At 37.6% G+C, this 22,374-nt stretch overlaps 1 protein-coding gene across 1 annotated transcript; it reads right to left on the minus strand.

Moving 5' to 3' along the window:
* Positions 1 to 348: 348 nt before the first annotated feature.
* LOC128231792 (cartilage matrix protein-like) lies at positions 349 to 21,606 on the minus strand. Its single transcript, XM_052944988.1, has 13 exons — positions 21,418 to 21,606; positions 18,779 to 18,803; positions 13,132 to 13,300; positions 12,689 to 12,866; positions 12,228 to 12,462; positions 9,652 to 9,765; positions 8,394 to 8,691; positions 6,522 to 6,784; positions 6,330 to 6,365; positions 5,696 to 5,934; positions 4,447 to 4,629; positions 3,711 to 3,843; positions 349 to 3,216 (listed from the first exon to the last, which is right to left on the minus strand). Exons 1-13 carry the CDS (start codon positions 21,469 to 21,471, stop codon positions 3,209 to 3,211), a joined length of 1,935 nt encoding a protein of 644 aa, XP_052800948.1. The 5' UTR covers positions 21,472 to 21,606; the 3' UTR covers positions 349 to 3,208.
* Between the last annotated feature and the right edge of the window lie 768 nt (positions 21,607 to 22,374).

Genomic DNA, 22,374 nt, shown 5'->3' on the forward strand with positions numbered 1-22,374 from the left:
AATAAATGACATTTTTCACTTCCTATTCTGGTTTTGTCATCTTCTCAAATCCCGCTAAGTCTGTACGCCATTTTATGGGTGAAATTATACCTTCAAGGAAACCACTTATCTGCCATCCTGTTTTTATCATATACATCATATAATTACCTAAATATCCTTGAACAATCAAGGAGTTCAATACACTTGATCATTTTCAGTCAATGGAACTTGAGTTTTTATTCTGATTTAAAGAGAAATCAAAGTAATTGATTGTATTACATAACTTGTTGGTAAATATCATACGTGGCAGATAATACACGTAAAGCAGATTTTTCTCAAAAGGGCACAAAATGGAATACACTGATGCCAAAAATTTATTTCGTTTTTATTCAAATGCAATATAACGTATAACTTATTTGACTTTAATGATAAAAAAGCGTGTGAGTTGTGTACAGTTCGAAAAATAGTAGCCTTCATAAAAAGGGTTTTCAATAATTAGCTGCGTGGCCTCAAATTAGCAAGGTAAAAAAGCACCAAAATATCGCTAATATGTGTTTAACATACAGGTTAAGAAAAAAGCTCTAGTTCGCTACGCGTACGCGTACGTGTACGTTTGATCTACGTTTTAAGTGTTACGGCATCCAGGTGCGTGTACTTTGTAGTTAAAGGTTACAGTGTGTATTCGGTAAATATGTCATGTCTACAGTCTATGTATGATAAGGTTCGTGCGAGGTAAACGCAAATGGAATCTACATAATCGCAAGGAAAGCGGAGTTTTGGGGGTGGTCATCCTTTCACATGAAATGATAGGTTTTGCCAGATGCAGCTTGAACGTAAACAGCGTACGGCAGCATTATTTTCGCGACTACATCCGATCACATCTTGTCGTATATAACATTGATCAAGATAAAATGAAGTTATGTCCGATGTTACTAACGAAATGCTTTCATAGTCTTGACGTAAGAAATTATTGCAGTTTGTCTTTGGTCAAAAAGAGAGCAGAATAAATATGTCTCAGCCACACTGTGTATTATTTCTGCCATGTTATTTTATGCTGTTTTACAGAAATTTCATCAGGAGACTCGCTAGTAGTCTGTGTATGCATTTGTGGTCTCTTAAATAAGCGTTATAACAAGTATGCGCAGATCTATGCCTAAATTGTCTACGTTAAACTACGCCAATGAATGAACTCGCAACATATCTCACTTACCCGTACTCACACCGTACTCATGACTCAATCTTTCGAATAACAATGCAAAAACATGAACCTTTAACTGTACTTAACTCTTATAAACGCGTCCGACCCGCAGTAACTCGAGTGTATTCGTACAAAAGCCCTACATTTTCGAGCGCATTTCCACAATAATGTCGGTAAAGCATCGGAGGCGCTTCGCACTCACGTCGAAACAACTCGTAAGATTTCGTTTAACTCTTTTACATTTATCCCAAATAAATACTGCATACACATTTTGGCCACATTTTTCTCAAACAACTCCTGGCCTTTCGTTGTCATGTTTGCCGAGTTCCATCTCGTCATATACTGCAGCATGTCGGGAGAATAAGGTGCTAGTGTGACTAAGGTATAATTCATTATACTGTTTTGAGCAATCGTAACAACTTTGCCATCTCCTGCAAGCTTCGTAATACCGCGGTGTATCGATTGCATTTAGAGGTGTCCAGAATACGAACTCAAGACGTTCTATTGTTGCGAAACTTTCATTTCTTACATATTGTACAAAATCATATCATTATCACATATTGCACAAACAGTAGAAAAGCTTAACAATGTATGGATGGATGAAGATGATTAAATCACAAACAACTGAAAGAAAGAATGCCAAAAACTCTGCAAGCGTTAATATTCAAACAAAAGAAATGAAATATACATGTAGAGTATAAGTCATACAATCGAAAATAAAAACACAATGATAAATACATAACCATAAAAAAGCGAACGCCTACACTTGTCTGTTACGTTTTAGGGGAAAAGGGGCACGAGTCAATAGTTCTAAAAAAAACCCATAGTTATGGACCTTTCTGTGGATACGTGTATCGTCACTGGCAACATGTGTACCAAGTTCCATTTAAATATCTTGCACAGTTGTTTTTATCATTTTTGACCAAGGTTAAAATATCTGCACTACGACGATGGTACCAACAGCAAGGCTATGACATTATCTTGACCCTTTTCCTTAGAAAATCGACAAACTAAAAGCGAATTTAAATAATAAATTGCAATTCTTATTTATAAATATACATGATTGTCCAAAATACTATAAGACTATTTACATCCATTTACCCTTGGACCGTTCTGTAGCATAAAAATGAGTTTTGTCGCCGTGGTTTACTCTAATTATAGTCAATACAACCAATCTGTTTGGCAGTGATTATATTGGAAAGCCTATAGCGTCAAATGCTTTAAAATAGTACATGTTTTATGTTAAATAAAATTGAAACCCGCCACAGCAGAAAATCTTTGAATTGCAAACGTAAATAATAACACTGATAAAATGCAAATCGTTTAAACAGATCGGCAAAGTGCATATTTGTGATTCAATATGATATGTAACTGGTCATTTTAAAAAAGTGTTCATAAGCTTTAAGGCTAATTCACAAGCATACAGTAGCGTCAAATATGAAATCCGACTGTTTTATGTTTTTTGATAAAGATACCATTTTCCAACACTGTACATAGGGAAACACAAGGGCGTCTTCGGGCGCTTTATCCTAGATTGGAGCAGTGTCAACTCGAGTTGTGTAATCGGAATAACTCGTAATAGCACCAGGAAGAGAAACTAGGATGGTAAACATTGTCAAGTATCTCATGGCTCTTCTCTAATTCCTCCGAGTCTGGCGTTCGTGTACAATTTCGACCCTCCAATCCTCGCGGTGGTATACTATTTAGACCCTCCAAATCATCTCGAGATGGGGTACCATTTCGACCCTCCAAGTCTGAAGGTGGTCTATGATTTCGACCCTCCATGAATAGTATTGATGGTCATTGTTCTTGTACAATTGTGGCGATTGTAGCAAGTATGGAACGCAACTAGCAGAAAGACTATAGCGCCCTCGGACGCCCGAACAGTTCTGCCCCTCGCACTAGGCGAGGGCGTGTCAAGGGGATCGGGAACGGGTATTTCCAGGGAACGGGCTGCTCCGGGTTCCCGATTCGTCGCAATGTTTATCACAGACAAGCTTCTTTATTTACATGAATCACAACGTTCATCTCTCAAAGTTCTGTAAAAAAAGATAAATGCCTTGAATATAAAACATATCAGAGTAAACATATTTAGAAAGTGTTTCTTGATTTTGTCTGGCTAATGATTTCGTCCACATGTATCAATATATATAAACCTAATGATGAATAATATTAAGTTCATCATGTACCAGTAATGCTTTTAGATGGATAGAAAATGATTCATTTCGTGTATGGTTCGATAGTTTCACATGTTCTTGAAGCTAAAAAAACAAAGTAATAAAATTCCGTTTTATTCGATTTTGGCAGTTTATTCGAGACTAGTATCATTGTTTGTATTTAGTTCACTTAAGGTGATATGCGCCAAAACAACGTTGTGACCTCCCTCGCAATAGAACCTATACGCATGCACATGTGATGTTGCCTTAGACAATCTACGTTACCATCACATAGTGAATCTACAGTCGATCTCACAAAAGTTTGTCCTTGACCCGTTGAAGGTCAGTGTAAGAGCAGATAAATACCGTGTACTTACCATCACATAGTGACTTAAGGATTCCGTCTTTGACCTGTTGAAGGTCAGCGTAGGAGGCCACCTGGAAAAAGTGTTGGCTGGAAGGGTCGTCACACATCATCAGCAGCTCCTCCTGGGGCGCTTCCTCGCCCACCTGTTTTTATAAAGGCACAACATTGGTGGATGTGAAACAACACAATCAGTATGTCACACAGTCTTTCAAGGATACTTGATGACACAAGTGGCTACATATAGTTTAGTACCTTACCAGTTTTTCTGGTCTGAGAGTCGAGGTGCTTGCGGGGCATAGTCAGACTCATGGGTATTGTGTTCTGAATTAAAATATGCCTTGGTCGCGGAAAAACTGGCATTGAATAGAATAGACGTTATCTACTTTACTACAATATAAAAAGTATCAACAATGCAGTATATAGAAGCAATCAAAATGAGAGGAAGTCAAACGATCGTACCTACGTGCAAATGAACGCATATTAATTTTCAAATAAAGCAAATTATTCTGAAGAAAATATTCGGTCAGAACGTTTGTAAACATTGCAGCTCAACAAAAGAGGTTGCACGGTAAAAAGACGTGACTCATCGTATGATATTACGTTTATCTCCTTTAAAATCTGTACTTTAAGTAGCATTATTTATTGCTCCAACATGGGTTCAAACATTTGTTTTGTAAAGGATCGAGTTTACAAAGAAGTATTTAAATGTGCAATGATCTTCAAAATTTGAGGCCTCGTTCATTTACCTGAATGACGAAGACCTCGATGCCGTGAATCCTGGCCCTCTGTGCTTCAGTGAGTGTCTTGAGTGGCTCTTCAAGGCTTCCGTCAATGATCAGGATGGCGATCTTCTTCGCATGCTTCCGGGATCCGCTCCTGCTGAATGAGCCGCGCCGCATGTTATGTAGAATCTTGTGGAAGTCCGTCCCCTATGGGATAAAAACTAATATTAGTATTTCTTATGTATATTTCTTTTATATAAAAGTTGTAGATGTTCAGGTTCATTAAAGATGCCTTTCTATGATTATATGTATGCGGTAACCACATTTTAATTACGTGTTTTATGTGGGTTGTTTACTGCCATTTACAGTTTTCGCATTTGCGACGAGTGGGCAAAAATGCGACAATATAGATATGCAAAAATGCACCAAATTTCAGTGCTAAAATACAATATTACTCATGTGGCGGGTCAAAATGCTGAACTGCGCAATGTGACTGGGCAAAAATGCAACAACAACAAATGGCAGAAATCAGCTACCATAGTGTTCCATATAGGGTGATTTATATGACAGACTGGTCATATAAAGATGTACTTTCAATGCATACGTTTCGAATTAGAAAATTTAACCTGGACCAATAGACGGATTCTTTGGGCCACTATACGGTTACTTTGGACTTACAAACTACAGATGTTTTGGACCAGCATACGGTTCCTTTGGACACCAACAACACACGAGTTCCTTGGACCAGCTTGCGTTCTTTGGACCGGCATATGGTTACTTTAAAACAAATTACGGGCATTTTGGGTAACAGTACGGTAATTTTGACACTAACACACGGGTGCTTTGGACCAGCTTGCGTTCTTTGGACCGGCATATGGTTACTTTGAACCAAATTTAGGGCCAGCGTACGGTTACTTTGGAAACTAACACACGAAGAACCATGATACAGTTTTTGTACAAACACACGTGTTCTTTGGAACAGCATACGGTTACTTTTGACCAATCACACGGGTTCTTTGAAACAGGTTACGGTTACTTTGGACCAATCACACGGGTTCTTTGGAACAGCATACGGTTACTTTGGACCAATCACACGGGTTCTTTGAAACAGGATACGGTTACTTTGGACCAATCACACGGGTTCTTTGAAACAGGATACGGTTACTTTGGACCAATCACACGGGTTCTTTGAAACAGGATACGGTTACTTTGAACAAACATTTGAGAACCTTTAAGCATTATACGAGTTCTTGAAGTACATGTAAAGACAAACCTTCATGGTGTCAAACGTCTTCTCAATCTCCGCTTTACTAGAATGGGCTCCAAGCTCGAAGCCGGGCTCGTTATCCTCGCACTCCGCAGACATGAGTCCCACGTGGATGTTGTCGCTCTCAATGTCTAGCTCCTGGATCAGGACCTTGATGAAGTCAAGCGCTTTTCTCGAGTTTCGCTTTCCGGCGTTGACACTATCCATTAAGAACATGATGTCGGCCTCTTGTTTGCTACCGCAGGCTGAAATGTAGGGCAATAACGGTGTATATAACTAGATCACATATAGTGATACAGAAAATGGGCTATTGCAAATAATTTATTGTGCAATTAAATGGGTAATGAAGTAAATAAGACCGAAATAAGAAAAGTTTTAAAAGCCATGATAAAATAATGTGAATAGAATTGTCTTTGTTTTCAGTTAATGATAGTGTGCACCTGAATAATTGAAACCCGACTCGTAATGCCCTTGCCTAGACGGTTTTATAGCAGAATTAATCACTTTATAATGGTAGCAAGGCCGAGCGGTATTTTACGCAGTTGAATCTTTAATTTATATCAACAGTTCACTCAAGGACTATTCTTCAAACAATTAAAATATCTTTAAAGGAATGAAAAACAACGACGGGTAAACTCACGTTGATCTTGTTGAATTGTCTGGGGAGGCACCGGAACTGAAATAGGATAGCAATTATAGTCAAGATATTTGGGCGGCTGTTTCATTAATCACTATTTGAGTAATACGAACTTTAAGCGAACTATAAACTAGTACCATATGTAAACGTAATCTAAAATTAATTGCATGATAATGAATCATATCATTTAAATACCTGAACACGCCTGAATAGCGACTTCGGCTACGATATTTTCAAGGTCTTCAAAGCTGCTCAATCTGAATATGTGCTCATCATTGGAGCCGGTGATTATCCGCATCTCTTCATCATTCACTTCCGGTCCTACGCCGACGGCAATGTACTGAACGCCAGCGCGGTCAGCCTTATGCACGAGCGCCTTGGAGAGCTCGAGGTAACGGGCGGGACTTCCGGTTAATACGATTCCAACCTGGGACGCCCCCGGCCGTGTGTACGATCGCCTGAAATGCGCATTAAAATACTTTGGATAACATGTAATGGATTGTACTTGTACTCAACGTGACAAAATTTATTGGTTGCCATCATTAGAAATAATGGATAACTCGAAATAATCGCCCTCAATTTTTCGGCTTTTTAGTACCAAGATCGTTCCAAAAATAATCACTCAGAATATTGTCTTCTCTCCCTCTAATTTATCTGTGAAAGGAATAATTTCAATTGACAAAATAATCAAAAAAGTTATATACGTATAATACAAAGTACAAACGGATCCGGGGGGGGGGGGTGCACTCCGGCGCAACCTCCCCCTTATAATCGTCCAAGTTAACTTTTTATTTAAATGTAGGAGAGAAAATTACTATGAAATACGCCAAAACTACACCATTTTGATCTAGAATATTTTTCCATGGCCTAAAGCCCCCAGACTACACTTTAAACCAAATAAATTTCAGTTCTGAGGGAGGGCCACAAGTCATAATGTTACTCCCTTTAGTTACGCCCCCTCTAACGTCAAATCCTTGACCCGCCCCTGCACAACCATTTAACCCGTACCTGGGAATAATACCACTTCAATAAGTTTACTTCCAGCCCGCCCCTGCACAACCATTTAACCCGTACCTGGGAATAATACCACTTCAATAAGTTTACTCCCAGCCATGCAAAGCTTAATTAACCATTCCTCGTCGTTGTTATTTTATGTATGTGGTTTTATCTAAATCACGCTCAATATGTAAATGACAGCGTTAAAATCAGACATCATAAAATGATTTTTACATGATTTACTTTATTTATATTTTATGTTCAAATAAGGAAAATTCTTGTGGTATGAATTCAAATGATGTATTGGTATCCTTGTTCATGAGTGCACTTCCTTTATGATGTGCTACGTAATTGCGGTCATGAAATAACAACTGTTCATCTCGCATTTAGGTGTCTCAAGGACACGCTGATAATAAAACGCCTTTATAACAACTCCTTGTATGATATGTGTGTACTGTGAAAGTTAATTACCCCTTGCTTAATGCAAATAAGGCTACAGATGTTATTATGCCATAAATAAATAAGATTATACTTTAGATATGCCAGCAATGATAAGCATTTTCAAATTTAGTCCTACCCGTAAACTGACACCGACCTTTGACTCAATGATAATTAATCAACCTAGTGGTTTACGTATTGAAGTCAAATGCAAATAGAATATTGAACACTTTAAGTTCGAAAATTCGACACAAAACAAACATCACCTATAAATCGACCATTCCCCTTTTCTACGAATTTGTTATTCAAAACTGTTGACTTTTAAAAAATCTACCAGTATGAAGTTAACAAATCCCCACGCGATGTTTGTTCGATGTATAAAGAACCTGAAATGATAAGCCCCTAGTCTCTGTCATTTTCAATGATGTAAAGTAAACTTTATAGCGACAGAATGCAAGATTATAAAACTTTATTTAAGGCATCTAAAACACGGATTTCTGCAACGATCAAATTTCACAAAGGGCGGCTCAATGATTTGACGTTAGAGGGGTCGCACTTAGGGGGCGCACAATTGGACGTGCGGTCCTCGCCAAAAACGAAAAATACAAGCTTTTAAACTTGAAAATCGCCCACCTAAAGCTTTTGGTGAGTATATGCTTGAGGGCGAGGTCCACCCGACTTCCACCGGCCGTCATCCCCAGTGTACCCATCCCCTTCCGGACGCCATCCAACGAATCGTAGTCAACCACCTCAAACATTTCCTGGATCTGGTCGCTGTACAGCAGGGAACCAACGCGCGTCTTTTCCGGATGAATGCTGAAGGCCTCCGCAATCTTGGTAAAGAACTCCGCCTGGCGGATGTAGTCCTTGTCTGCTATGTTCTCAGAGGAGTCGATGGCGAACACGACGTCCATCGGCTTGTCCGCGCATACTGTAAACCACGGAAAAATTCGTGAAGCAACGTTCATAGTACGACCCCGCTTTTTTGAAGATAAATATTGTTTAAGATTAGTGTTCCTTTGAGAACAAACTGTTAGTACTTGTATTTTATGTTCTTAAAAATCTTCTTTACCAAACAAACTGTTTTTCGTCACGTTCCCCTGTATTTCATTCCATAAAAGGCAACAAATAATGAATTTAACTTAATACATTAATGTAAAAATAGTTACTTTGTAATATAACGGTTATCTAACTGTTCTTTTATACAATTAATACGCGTTTAAAAGCTACAAAGTATACGTATCGTCCTCCATACTAAAATGAAATTCAAATGAGAATATGTTATACGAGATACTAATGGCTTTGATGTTTAAATACGTCTTTCTCTAAAGAAAAGTATTCTTGATTTTCAATTGATATCGTTCACATACCGCATAAATATTTCGCGAGAGCAAAAAAGATAACCTGTTAAACACTTTCAAATTAATATTTTGTCTAATTTATGCAATTTGAAAAGATTATAATTTATAACGCGTATCATTGCAATTAAATTTGAATGCAGCTTTTATACGGATCCATGAGTAAGAGGGAAATATTTCATACCGGATTATATTTGTGAGGGGGCGAAAACATGCAAATAATAACATATACAATATTGAATCACCCTCACACCTGGTATTACGATAAAGTATGAATTTCAATCTGCTCATACAATTATAATAAAAAAGGAATTGACATATTAAGTTTCACTTTATCATATAATTATTATAGTTTGTAATCACATCTGGGCCAAGTAATGTGGTTATTGTATTTATAATTGTTAAAACGAGTCATTGTTTTACCCTACCTACTAATCTTTAACACGTATTTTTTATATCATCATCATCATCATCATCTGACATCACAAAATCACTTAAAAGGTACAACCCATTATAATGAACGGCCAACCTACCTCTCTGAGCGGTATCGTAAAGAGAAGTGGTGGTTGATGGTGTTGTTGTTGTAGTTGTGGTTGTCGTAGTTGTTGTTGTTGTCGTTGTTGTCGTTGATGGCGCTTGTGTTGTAACTGAAAAAACCAACAGTTGAATCTTACCTAGTTATATAATAGACCTTGTTGGACACATTATAAAACAACTCGGAGTTCTCCGTTCCGAAGAACTAGATGAACTTTTGCTATAAATATGTAAAGAAACTAAATTAACTTAAACCTACTTTATGTTGCTGCACTTCAACAGCAAATAAGTATGTTATAAAGGTTGATCAAACAACGCTGTTTCAATTATAAGTCTGCTACTTTCTTGGCATCAAATAGAGAAATTATTTTGATAAATACTTGATTAGTGTTATTATAAGATTAAAGACAAGCTGCACTTGTATAACATTTTACAGTTGCTTAAATCAAACTGCCAATTAACTTGCGTTAAACTTTACCAATATAGTTCTTTGATTAATATCTGTTTTATTTTCTTGGCATCAAAATTGAGAAACTGATTTGATTAATACTTTAATTATGTTGTTATAAAGTTTAAGGCAATGTGTTTTTTATAACTATTTAACAGATGCTGAAATTCAACTGCACATAGACAACTTGTAATGATTAACCAATGAAATAACTGTTTTTATTCCTTGGCACCAAAACTGAGAAGTTTTATTTAATTCACATTGTTATGTTTTTGTTACTATTAATTTAAGAAAAGGTTGCTGTTATTAAGTAGTTAATGTAATGGAAAAACCACGGAGGGAAATTCGAGGGAATGCGGCTGTTGGAATGCTTTAATGCATTGTAACGCTTTTACGCATTTTGGTTTCGAGACGCGACTAGGATCTCGGCATGTGTTCATGGTCATAAAAGCAGAGTGTGTTCTAGATGTTTCCTGATTAACACCACTTTTCCAATTACGAACTCACGATTTTTGTACGTTAACGAACGTGTATAAAGTCTGTGTACTTTTAGTTAACGATGCATTTTCATGAAGAGCGTCTCTGACAAATGTATCGAAGGTATAAATAGAAGCACAATTGTCTGCACATTTTTGTTTGTGTAAAAGTACAACTCCTGATATTCTTCTAATGATGCATTTTTTGATGAAAACGACATTTATCTCCAAAACGGGTCGTATTATTCCTCACAACGCGGTGCAAAGTTCTTGCAAGTGTCAGCACGCTTATGCATTTTGTTGCATCGCAACCTATGTTTTAAGCACATATATCATTTTCGTTCAACAGAGGTTTGATAATTGTACATCTGTGATACGCATAGCATCATCACTCTGATGCACGAGAATGGCATATATTGATTATTACATTTGACCTAATCAGCCGTCTTATGTCATCTTTTCTTTGGTCCTTTTAAAAATAACACCATTATTTATGCAAAAACTACAGAAACAAGCTCAGTAGCAAAAGGTTAAAACATAAACCCGGTTTAATGGCACTAGGTTAACGCCATGTCACATATTGACTTTAAAGTATTTATTAGCTGTTTTGGTATACTCTTAATTTTCTACATTTTTTTAAGTAAGCTATTTTTATTCGATTCTTGACTCATTGTGGGTTATATTAACAGAAACAATATCCGCTGACCTCCAAACTCAACAATTCAAATAATTGCAAGGCAGCACACTTTCCAATGTTGAGTTTAAGAGGAGTTTTTGTATTCTAGCTAATTCGACACACACCTTCTTAACCAGGCTAATTGTTGTGGCTTTGATTTCAGTAACGCTTTGTCGGAAGTTAAGATCTACTCATTAAAATCTAATTTGTAAATTCCTATGTTTAGTTTAGTTTTATTTAACACCATTACGTTAATCGGACATCCATTTCAGCGTGCATTAATGCATTTTTAATATGTCTGTCTAAAACGGTAGACAGAAATATTTGAAACTCGCAACCACAAAAAAAAATAAAAAAAAAATAAATCCGCATCACATCTTCTAATATGGTCATTAAGATGCATTATTCAGTGTGTTTCATCAAGACGTATGTAGATGAATGCTGAACATTAAAACTTATAAAAAATTGTTGGAGGATTATTAAAATGTCTGTAATGTTTGGAATTTAGTACCATTAAATTTTGAATATTTTTTAGGCGTCTGAATATCAACGCCGGTTGTCTCCTGCAGTGAATATAAATCTAAAATAAGCAAAATAAACAAAACACTAATGTGTCATATAACATCACTAACAATTCATTTTACAACAAGCAGTGTGTTTTCTTTGCTAATAAATGTCAAGTTACAGGCAATTTGACTGCATAATGAATATATATCAATGCCCGATTTCATTAGCAAGAAATGATATACAAAAAACATGACCCGCTTGATAAACATCGGAAAACCATTGCATAGAAGGCGATGTAGTGAAACGAACACAAACAGGCGGTTTTGCAGGGCGCCGGTCGTGTAATGCAAGTATATTTGCATGGGGCCGGGTTCAAGCCCGAGACCGACGGTCATGAATATATATTGTGTCAATTTTATAAATATAACTAAAACACCATCGAAATCTAAACCACAAGCCTTCCCTTACCTCTGCACGTCCTAACGGCAAGACTGTTCTTGATGGCGTCCAGCGCAGAGTATCCGTCCACCTTAAACACGTATTCGGAGGACGGGGAACTGGCAATCCCCTGTAGTTCTCGCTCGTTGATATTACTGCCGATTCCGATAGCGAACATGGTGATCTTCTTCCGCTTGGTGCGCTTTGCCTCCATTAACGTCTTACCGATACTGGAGGACTGGCCGTCCGTCAACACGATGCCAATCTGCAGGGCAATAAAATGTTTATACATATTCCAGTGGCTCATCCTTTCACATGCGTATACGACTTATAAAATACATAAAAAACATTTGAAACAATACTGTCGCCAAATAATAAACATTAACTTGTGTTTTGTTGATAATACCACAACAAGAACAACTGATTACAAGAAAAACATATTTAATGCCAAACCTTATACAATGAAAATGCTAAAAAGGTGTTATCCTTACCTTAGCGACGTCGGGCCTTGACCCGCGCCTCGGGGAAAACATGCGGTGCCTCATGTGCCAGATGGCGAGACCGGTGTTGGTGTGGTAGCCGTGGGTCTGGCGGATGCTGGACACCCGGCTACGCATGCTATCCTTGCTAAAGTACGAGTTCAGATAGAACTCGCGGTGAACCTGGGAACTGCAACAAGATAATACCATTCAATTTTAAGGATCATACAAAATGCAAGCCATTACGGCGTGCCAACACAAAAAATGCATATTCTTTTAGATATGCGAGTCATCAAACCAAGTTACACATATGACAATAAGTTTGCCGACTTTGGTGATAAATTGAAGTGATAATAATAGTGTTACAAGTGAATTAAGTAACAGAACGATTTCTGGTATTGCATATAATTGTAAGCGGCATTTGAACTTTACACAACGTGTGCACATAGACCTACCTGAATGTTGTTATACCGACTCTAGTAACATTGCTCGCGATCTTGAACATGCTGATGACGTTGTTGACAAAGGCGAGCTGACGCGTGAAGTCGGGTCCCCAGATGCTGTTGGACGTGTCTAGGAGGAAGACGACGTCCGCAGGTTTGTTGCCACAGTAGTACTCCACATCTGGAAGTAAATGCCCGCATATGATCAAATACCGGCTGGGGTATTCTAATTACACACCATACTAATGACATTTTGGCAAAAACAAAATGTAATAACAAAAAAATAGGTTGGTTTAATAGTACGTGGAATCCATAAAACTAGCACATGTACCAACGAAAACAGCAATGAATATCTTGTCTGCACAGCCAGGTACATAAAAGAAAATTAAGAGGGCAGTCGCAAAAGCCAACGTCCAAGTTTCCAAAAACAACATGGCTTAACATTTTTTTGTAAACTTTGAATGCCTTCTAGGTATTTTGCATAATTGTAGAACGCATTGAACTTGGAAGATCCGAGGAGTAACCGTCTATGTATTTCAATGAAGTAGTCGATTGTCTTTAATTCGGTTGCAACATTCAAACTGATGAGACATATACTAAGAATTTTAGCAATCATGCAAACTATTCTTATGTTTTATGCAAGTTTTATGTTTCTCTGACATTCCGGAAAATTAGACATATTCCAGAAAAAATATTGTTTCAAGTGTTTTAACATTTTATTGTACCACAGCACGGTTCGAAAGAAATCTTTAATAGCAGATTAAAGCTCCTCGAAATAAACTAAGTCATAACTTAATTTATTAAGATATTAAGTACTGATTAATACTTGCCAACTTACAAGAATGTGGAATAATAAAATGGTGTACATGTGTTGTTTTACTCCCGTGTAGGGATATATAAAAAAGTCACATATTTGCACAAGCTACGTATGAAATTTAGCCCACTAAAAACTGCAGAAGTCCGCATTCTGTAACAACACATTAAATAGAATATTGTGGCCACAACGATAATAAACGAATCACGTATAATTGCACCATGATTGATTGCCAACTGCAAAAAGACCTGTGCATTCCGCTGTGTTTATAGTTTACACTGTGTCAATATTTGGCATTCCTGCGTGCCGCACATATCTCATCTACTATTTGGTTAACTTTTCTTTTAAGTGGCAGATAATCAAATTAAAGGATAAAGAATATTTGCCTTTTTTACAATTTTTTTTCACTAGATTTAATCTCTGTGCAGATATGTAAAAGAAAGCCTTTTACGCAGTACGTTTAACCGAAATTTATTTAACATTTATAATTGTTGTTTTGTAGCGCATGCGCTTTAACTAGCCAGAAACTTTGGGCTCATGTGCGAGTGTTGAGTCAATAACTGAAGCTGAAACTGAAAAGAAATGATGTAAGGAAATGTATACGATCGTTGGTTAAAAGGTATTTCCTTTGAAACTGTTTCACACAGATGTGGTATGGTCAATCGTGCTCAAATCAACTATTGTAATAATTTACCGTAAACATACATATACTTGACCAAACCAAGGCTATGTATGTGGCAAATGTAAAATATAATGTTAGGACGAAATAAATTAGTTGTTGTGGTAAATATAGGACAACAACCAAATGATCCCCCAGCTTTCAAAAACATCATACAATTGTCTTCCGGGCGAGCGTTTTTTTCAGTTCTCGGTACATTTGTGACATTAATCGTCTGTACGTAGCCGAGACAATGTGCCCTTTTGCATACTACAGTATATTATTTCTGGTATGTATCATAACATGATGTGAGGTGTGTCCCACAAATAACATCTTTTTAAAAGGATTGAGCAGATCAAGTCACATTCTTAATATGCGCAGTTTCATTTTCACTAGCCTTCAAGAAAGCAACTTCATTATAAAAGCATATCAAATATATCTGTGCTATCTCCCAATAATAAAATCAAAATTCAAAATTTGGCCAAATTCCACCCATGAAAAAAGATAAGAATTTGCGGTTAAGATCATAATGATATATTTCAACACATTTTTGATACTTTATATTTAAGCTTATGATGCATTTTCGTATGGAGCTTTACGTTTTAAAAATGTGTTTTATTACTGTCCGTTCATTTTGCAATGTTCTTACCTGGGCATTGATAACGTTATCAAATGGACAGTACAAGAAGTGTATCACTAACTTGGATTTGATTCGGTTATATAAGAAATTGCGCTTAAATTACATTTTAACTATATACTAATGACTAATTATTTATACATTATGCAATGTATGCGTATTGGCGAATATTTTAATGAAATCTGTTCAAGCTTGAAACTACATTACCTTATTACGAATTTAACCAGACTATTCATCGAATATATTTAGCGATATTAATTCACCCCATCTTAATTACCATCTTTAAAATGCACAGAAATTCTTCATCAAAATACGAATAACGTAAGGACAGTTTGAGAAATGGCAGGCCATTGAATTTTAAGAACCAGATAAGCCCTGCCAAATATGTTTCATTTCATTCTTAATTATTCTTGCCGATTGTACAGACAGCTGATATGCATGTTTCTCGATTCCTTTAGTGTGTATGAACCATAACGTGTGTTCTTGTGAGAAAGCATGCCAAAGTAACCCTTGTGGTGAGAGGCACGTATCCAACTTTCCCACCTCATAGACCACTCTCATCCCGTGGTTTGAATGAAGTTCCTACATTGTAAATTGAACCAGAAAAGAGTAGTTGCCTTTGAAATAGTTTGTTTGAAGGACCGAGCTATCTCATTTCTATGTATCCTTTAATTTTGCATAGTAAGCATTTAAAGCTCATAAAACAATAGTGAAGACGCCATGCCAGTCAATCAATACTGTTAATCGAATGACATAACGAAGTAACGGGGGGTAAAGATCTAAGATAAGATAATATTAAATATATTGGCAATCAGCATAGTTGAAGACTATCGAGTGTTGTATCTGTGTTTAAGATAGTCATTTGCCACGTTTATCAGCTTCTGTAGAATGTATCCCGTGCAAAAGACGACACTGTCCTTTTGTACGGAGGGGTAAACAATATTGTAGAAGTTGTCTCAACACTCATTAAGCTATTACGACCGGACAATGACCGTCCGATTATAGTGCCAATCATGGAAACAAAAGCTACAATTACAGTGTCTGTCTGATGCCACTGTCGGAGGCATGCGAAAATCTACATGATAAAGCACACGTAGACATGTGGAAAGTATGGCTTAATTTGTCTCTGTCTTAGGCTGTGAGACAATCTATATGATATAGCATTCGATCGCGTTAAGTTTGGTCCAAAATGCATTGGCTGAGACAGTGTGACAGCGACATGATACTGTGAGCATTCGCAGACACGTGGAAAGTATGGCTTTAAATGTTTGTGTCGGAGGCTGTGCGACAGCGATATGATACAACAGTCGCAGACACGTGGAAAGTATGGCCTTAAATGTCTCTGTCGGAGGTTGTGCGACAGCGATATGATACAACAGTCGCAGACACGTGGAACGTATGGCCTTAAATGTTTGTGTCGGAGGCTGTGCGACAGCGATATGATACAACAGTCGCAGACACGTGGAAAGTATGGCCTTAAATGTTTGTGTCGGAGGCTGTGCGACAGCGATATGATACAACAGTCGCAGACACGTGGAAAGTATGGCCTTAAATGTTTGTGTCGGAGGCTGTGCGACAGCGATATGATACAACAGTCGCAGACACTTGGAAAGTATGGCCTTAAATGTTTGTGTCGGAGGTTGTGCGACAGCGATATGATACAACAGTCGCAGACACGTGGAAAGTATGGCCTTAAATGTTTGTGTCGGAGGTTGTGCGACAGCGATATGATACAACAGTCGCAGACACGTGGAAAGTATGGCCTTAAATGTTTGTGTCGGAGGCTGTGCGACAGCGATATGATACAACAGTCGCAGACACGTGGAAAGTATGGCCTTAAATGTTTGTGTCGGAGGTTGTGCGACAGCGATATGATACAACAGTCGCAGACACGTGGAAAGTATGGCCTTAAATGTTTGTGTCGGAGGCTGTGCGACAGCGATATGATACAACAGTCGCAGACACGTGGAAAGTATGGCTTTAAATGTTTGTGTCGGAGGTTGTGCGACAGCGATATGATACAACAGTCGCAGACACGTGGAAAGTATGGCCTTAAATGTTTGTGTCGGAGGCTGTGCGACAGCGATATGATACAACAGTCGCAGACACGTGGAAAGTATGGCTTTAAATGTTTGTGTCGGAGGCTGTGCGACAGCGATATGATACAACAGTCGCAGACACGTGGAAAGTATGGCTTTAAATGTTTGTGTCGGAGGCTGTGCGACAGTGATATGATACAACAGTCGCAGACATGTGGAAAGTATGGCCTTAAATGTTTGTGTCGGAGGCTGTGCGACAGCGATATGATACAACAGTCGCAGACACGTGGAAAGTATGGCCTTAAATGTTTGTGTCGGAGGCTGTGCGACAGCGATATGATACAACAGTCGCAGACACGTGGAAAGTATGGCCTTAAATGTCTCTGTCGGAGGCTGTGCGACAGCGATATGATACAACAGTCGCAGACACGTGGAAAGTATGGCCTTAAATGTTTGTGTCGGAGGCTGTGCGACAGCGATATGATACAACAGTCGCAGACACGTGGAAAGTATGGCCTTAAATGTTTGTGTCGGAGGCTGTGCGACAGCGATATGATACAACAGTCGCAGACACGTGGAAAGTATGGCCTTAAATGTTTGTGTCGGAGGCTGTGCGACAGCGATATGATACAACAGTCGCAGACACGTGGAAAGTATGGCCTTAAATGTTTGTGTCGGAGGCTGTGCGACAGCGATATGATACAACAGTCGCAGACACTTGGAAAGTATGGCCTTAAATGTTTGTGTCGGAGGCTGTGCGACAGCGATATGATACAACAGTCGCAGACACGTGGAAAGTATGGCCTTAAATGTTTGTGTCGGAGGCTGTGCGACAGCGATATGATACAACAGTCGCAGACACGTGGAAAGTATGGCCTTAAATGTTTGTGTCGGAGGCTGTGCGACAGCGATATGATACAACAGTCGCAGACACGTGGAAAGTATGGCTTTAAATGTTTGTGTCGGAGGCTGTGCGACAGCGATATGATACAACAGTCGCAGACACGTGGAAAGTATGGCCTTAAATGTTTGTGTCGGAGGCTGTGCGACAGCGATATGATACAATCACAGGAGCCAAATCTACACAGCTATCTCGTTACCATCTAACCAAACAAATGTATGGCGTGGGAAGACATTGCATTACATTACCATTTCACTTCAAAGGCGGTTGCAGTTCATAGTTGAATAAAACATTTAATAGAAATAGTGAGTATTGTTCAATGTCTATTCTTGTTGCCTTTTACTGAATGTTTTAAAGTGCCCTTTAATTTTATTATTTTTAAATTATGGCTTGATATAATTACACCAATTACTAACGCTGATAACAATTTCATGTCATGAGATTTAAGATTCTTGTGATCAAATGAAAATAATTATCATTTAACTGTCAAAAAGATTCAATATAACACACGAAAAGTTATTTTCGAGGTTATTTTCCAAATAAAATGATCTTAAATCATGAACGCTTACAGACATTAAGGAGACATGAACTTGTGGTTGCTGTTACTTACCACTAAGTGTTCGGCCCTGACCAAGCTGAAAATGACAAAGGCAAACTATTAGAACATGTCATTTAAGAAATCTTCACCATTATTCAACTACAAAAACTAACAAATAATAAATGACAGATAATAAATAATATGGTCCAATGATTTCATAGTGTTCAATTTGCATTACAAATGGCGCCTATTTGTCATGCAGCGATATATTTGCAATATGCTTAAGTAATGTATACAACCTTGGTGTCGTATAAATACATACAATTATCGATGAAACTAGATACTGTTGAACTGGCTATTATCGCAAACAGAAGGCTATTTTGCATGAAATCTAGCCACGTAATTGCAACTTTTTGACAAAATTTGAACTGATGTTAATTAAAAGAATTCTTAAACGTATTAGCCCGACTGACAAGTGAAAAATAGATAAAAAGACAAAGTCACAATTGGGGTTAGAAGTTCACCTTCTTCTTGTCACTCATAGGCAAAGTTCAGTCTTTAATTGTAATAAGATATATGTACATGTTAGTTTTCGAACGTAATTTCAATCACCAGATAGTTCTGTGTAAATGTGATTTAGATATTTATAAAGGTATGATAGCGCCCATTGGTTTCATTATGGCTTGACCACGACGTGTGTCTCATCACTATTTAAGTTTATATATATTTTTCAAAAGGGACATGGGTACCAATGACTGTAATTCCCAGTCACATTGAGACTACTGAAATTCAGAGTCACATTGAGACAACTGAAATTCCGAGTCACATTGAGACTACTGAAATTCCGAGTCACACTGAGACTACTGCTATCACAATCACATTGAGACTACTGCAATTCCCTGTCACATTGAGATTACTGCTATCTCAGTCACATTGAGACTACTGCTATCACAGTCACATTGAGACTACTGCAATTCCCTGTCACATTGAGATTACTGCTATCTCAGTCACATTGAGACTACTGCTATCTCAGTCACATTGAGACTACTGCTATCACAGTCACATTGAGACTACTGCTATCACAGTCACATTGAGATTACTGCTATCTCAGTCACATTGAGACTACTGCTATCACAGTCACATTGAGACTACTGCTATCACAGTCACATTGAGATTACTGCTATCTCAGTCACATTGAGACTACTGCTATCCCAGTCACATTGAGATTACTGCTATCTCAGTCACATTGAGACTACTGCTATCACAGTCACATTGAGATTACTGCTATCTCAGTCACATTGAGACTACTGCTATCACAGTCACATTGAGACTACTGCTATCACAGTCACATTGAGATTACTGCTATCACAGTCACATTGAGACTACTGCTATCTCAGTCACATTGAGACTACTGCTATCTCAGTCACATTGAGACTACTGCTATCTCAGTCACATTGAGACTACTGCTATCACAGTCACATTGAGACTACTGCTATCACAGTCACATTAAGACTACTGCTATCACAGTCACATTGAGACTACTGCTATCCCAGTCACATTGAGGCTACTGCAATTCCCTGTCACTTTGAGACTTCTGCAATTCCTAGTCGCAGTGAGACGGCTGCAATTCCTAGTCACAGTGAGACTACTGCAATTTCAAGTCACATGGAGACTTCTTCAATTCCTAGTCATATCGACACTTCTGCAATTCCTAGTCACTTTAAGACTACGGCAATCACAGTGACTTAGAGACTATTTCAATTCCTAGTCATATTGAGACGACTGCAATCACAGTGAAATTGACACCACTGTAATTCATAAACACTTCTGCAATTCCCAGTCACATTGAGACTACTGAAAATCCTAGTCATATTGACACTACTGCTATTCCAAGTCACATGGAGACTACCGCAAATCCCAGTCAAATGAAGACTACTGCAATTCATTCCCAGCCGCATTGAGACTTCTGCAATACCAGTCACATGGTGACTACTAAAATCCCAGTCACATTTCGACCACTACAATTCTCAGTCACAATGTGGTCAATGAAATTCCCTTTTACAATGAGACTACTACAATTTCCAGTGACATTGTGACTACCGCAATTCCAAGTAACATTGAGACTTCTACAATTCTCAGTCACATGGAGACTACTGCATTTCCCAGTCGCATTGAGACTATATTGAGACGCATTGACACCTGTTTTTGTTTTCAATTTGAATGCAGTCACAATTGAGTTATTCAGTTCAAAATGTGTACCTTTCACTAACTCTTTACATGTTCATTTCTAATTTATCATGCACTGACTAAAATAAAACAAAAACTAAAGCTTTTGTGAATGTGTTTTTAACTTGTTTTATTGATATATTCCCTATTGTGTCTGCTACAATAGAGCAATTGTTTATGGTAGGATGAACTGTGATGTTATTGTGTGCAATATATACCCAAGTTATAAGAAATACCAAAACAAGGAAATAATTTACTCATGAAACGTCAACAATCAATAGTTTATAAAAAGCGAACACACTGTCATACACTGACAACCTGGTTAGAAATGCTAAGAATCTTCAAGGCAAAACTTGACGACAAATAAATAGTTGAGAACGTGGGAGTAAAGTGAATTATTGACTTTTTAAACGATGTATGTTTTGTTTATCATGGATCAATTCTCTTAAATATAGTTTGCAAAAAAACATAACTATTTGACTCACCACAACGGATGTCAATGACACAGCTAATATTCCCACAGTTAAAATCATGTTCATTGTTAACAAGATAAGTCTTTATAATTCTATGAAAATCACTTTATAACTCGAAACGTTATCTTATTTAAAGCTTCCTCATACAGTTTAAATCTTTTTGAATTAAGATTGATATTGCGTAATTTCCTCTGAGCATGTGGTTTATATAGTCTTCGAATACGCCAGGGTATAGTAGTAGTAAAGTAAAGAGGAGGCGCATTTGGAACAAGACATTCGCCAGCCACCTATCAGCGGAAATGGGCGGTGACCTAACCATATTTGGTGATTCATACAATAAAGCGTACTGTCAAGTTCTTCATTATTTATCTTCTCTTTTCAAATCACAAACCATTTACGATTCACGATTTTCAAATGACGTATATTAACCAATAATTAGAATGTAGTGTTTAAGTCGGCGGGTTATGTAAACTGCTTAAAGGATTTTTGGCTGTCAGAGCTCCTCTAAATGACTGAATGTGAATCTGTCTGTTGTTTCTATTGGCAGAGGCATGCGCCTGAACAGTTAATAGTTCGCAAATAAAATAATATAAAAAATGAAAAATCCATTCACATTAACAATTAACAAATAACTTCCCCTCCTCTTTCAATCTACTTTTGGCAGATGTACCTAGTACCGAAAACTAAGTTTTTTGTTTTTGTTTTGTTTCTTTGTTTGTGCGTTTTGCTGCTTGTTTTAATCTATTATATCAAGTATCTTCATGTTATTATTGCTTAAGAGCTTAATATACATCTTCTACTAAAATAGTGTAGGAGAGCATATTTTGTCTTCATTCTTCCACAGCTTTGTTACATTATAAATAAAACGCTTAAAAGGACGCTTAAGTATGTTTATGTAACTTTTCCCTTTCTGAACTACTGAATGTAACTGGCGTTGGCAGCGGCGCGATGGAGGTTATTGATTTGGCT

The sequence above is a fragment of the Mya arenaria genome, chromosome 4, assembly GCF_026914265.1.
Source record: "Mya arenaria isolate MELC-2E11 chromosome 4, ASM2691426v1".
Classification (NCBI taxonomy): Eukaryota; Metazoa; Mollusca; class Bivalvia; order Myida; family Myidae; genus Mya; species Mya arenaria.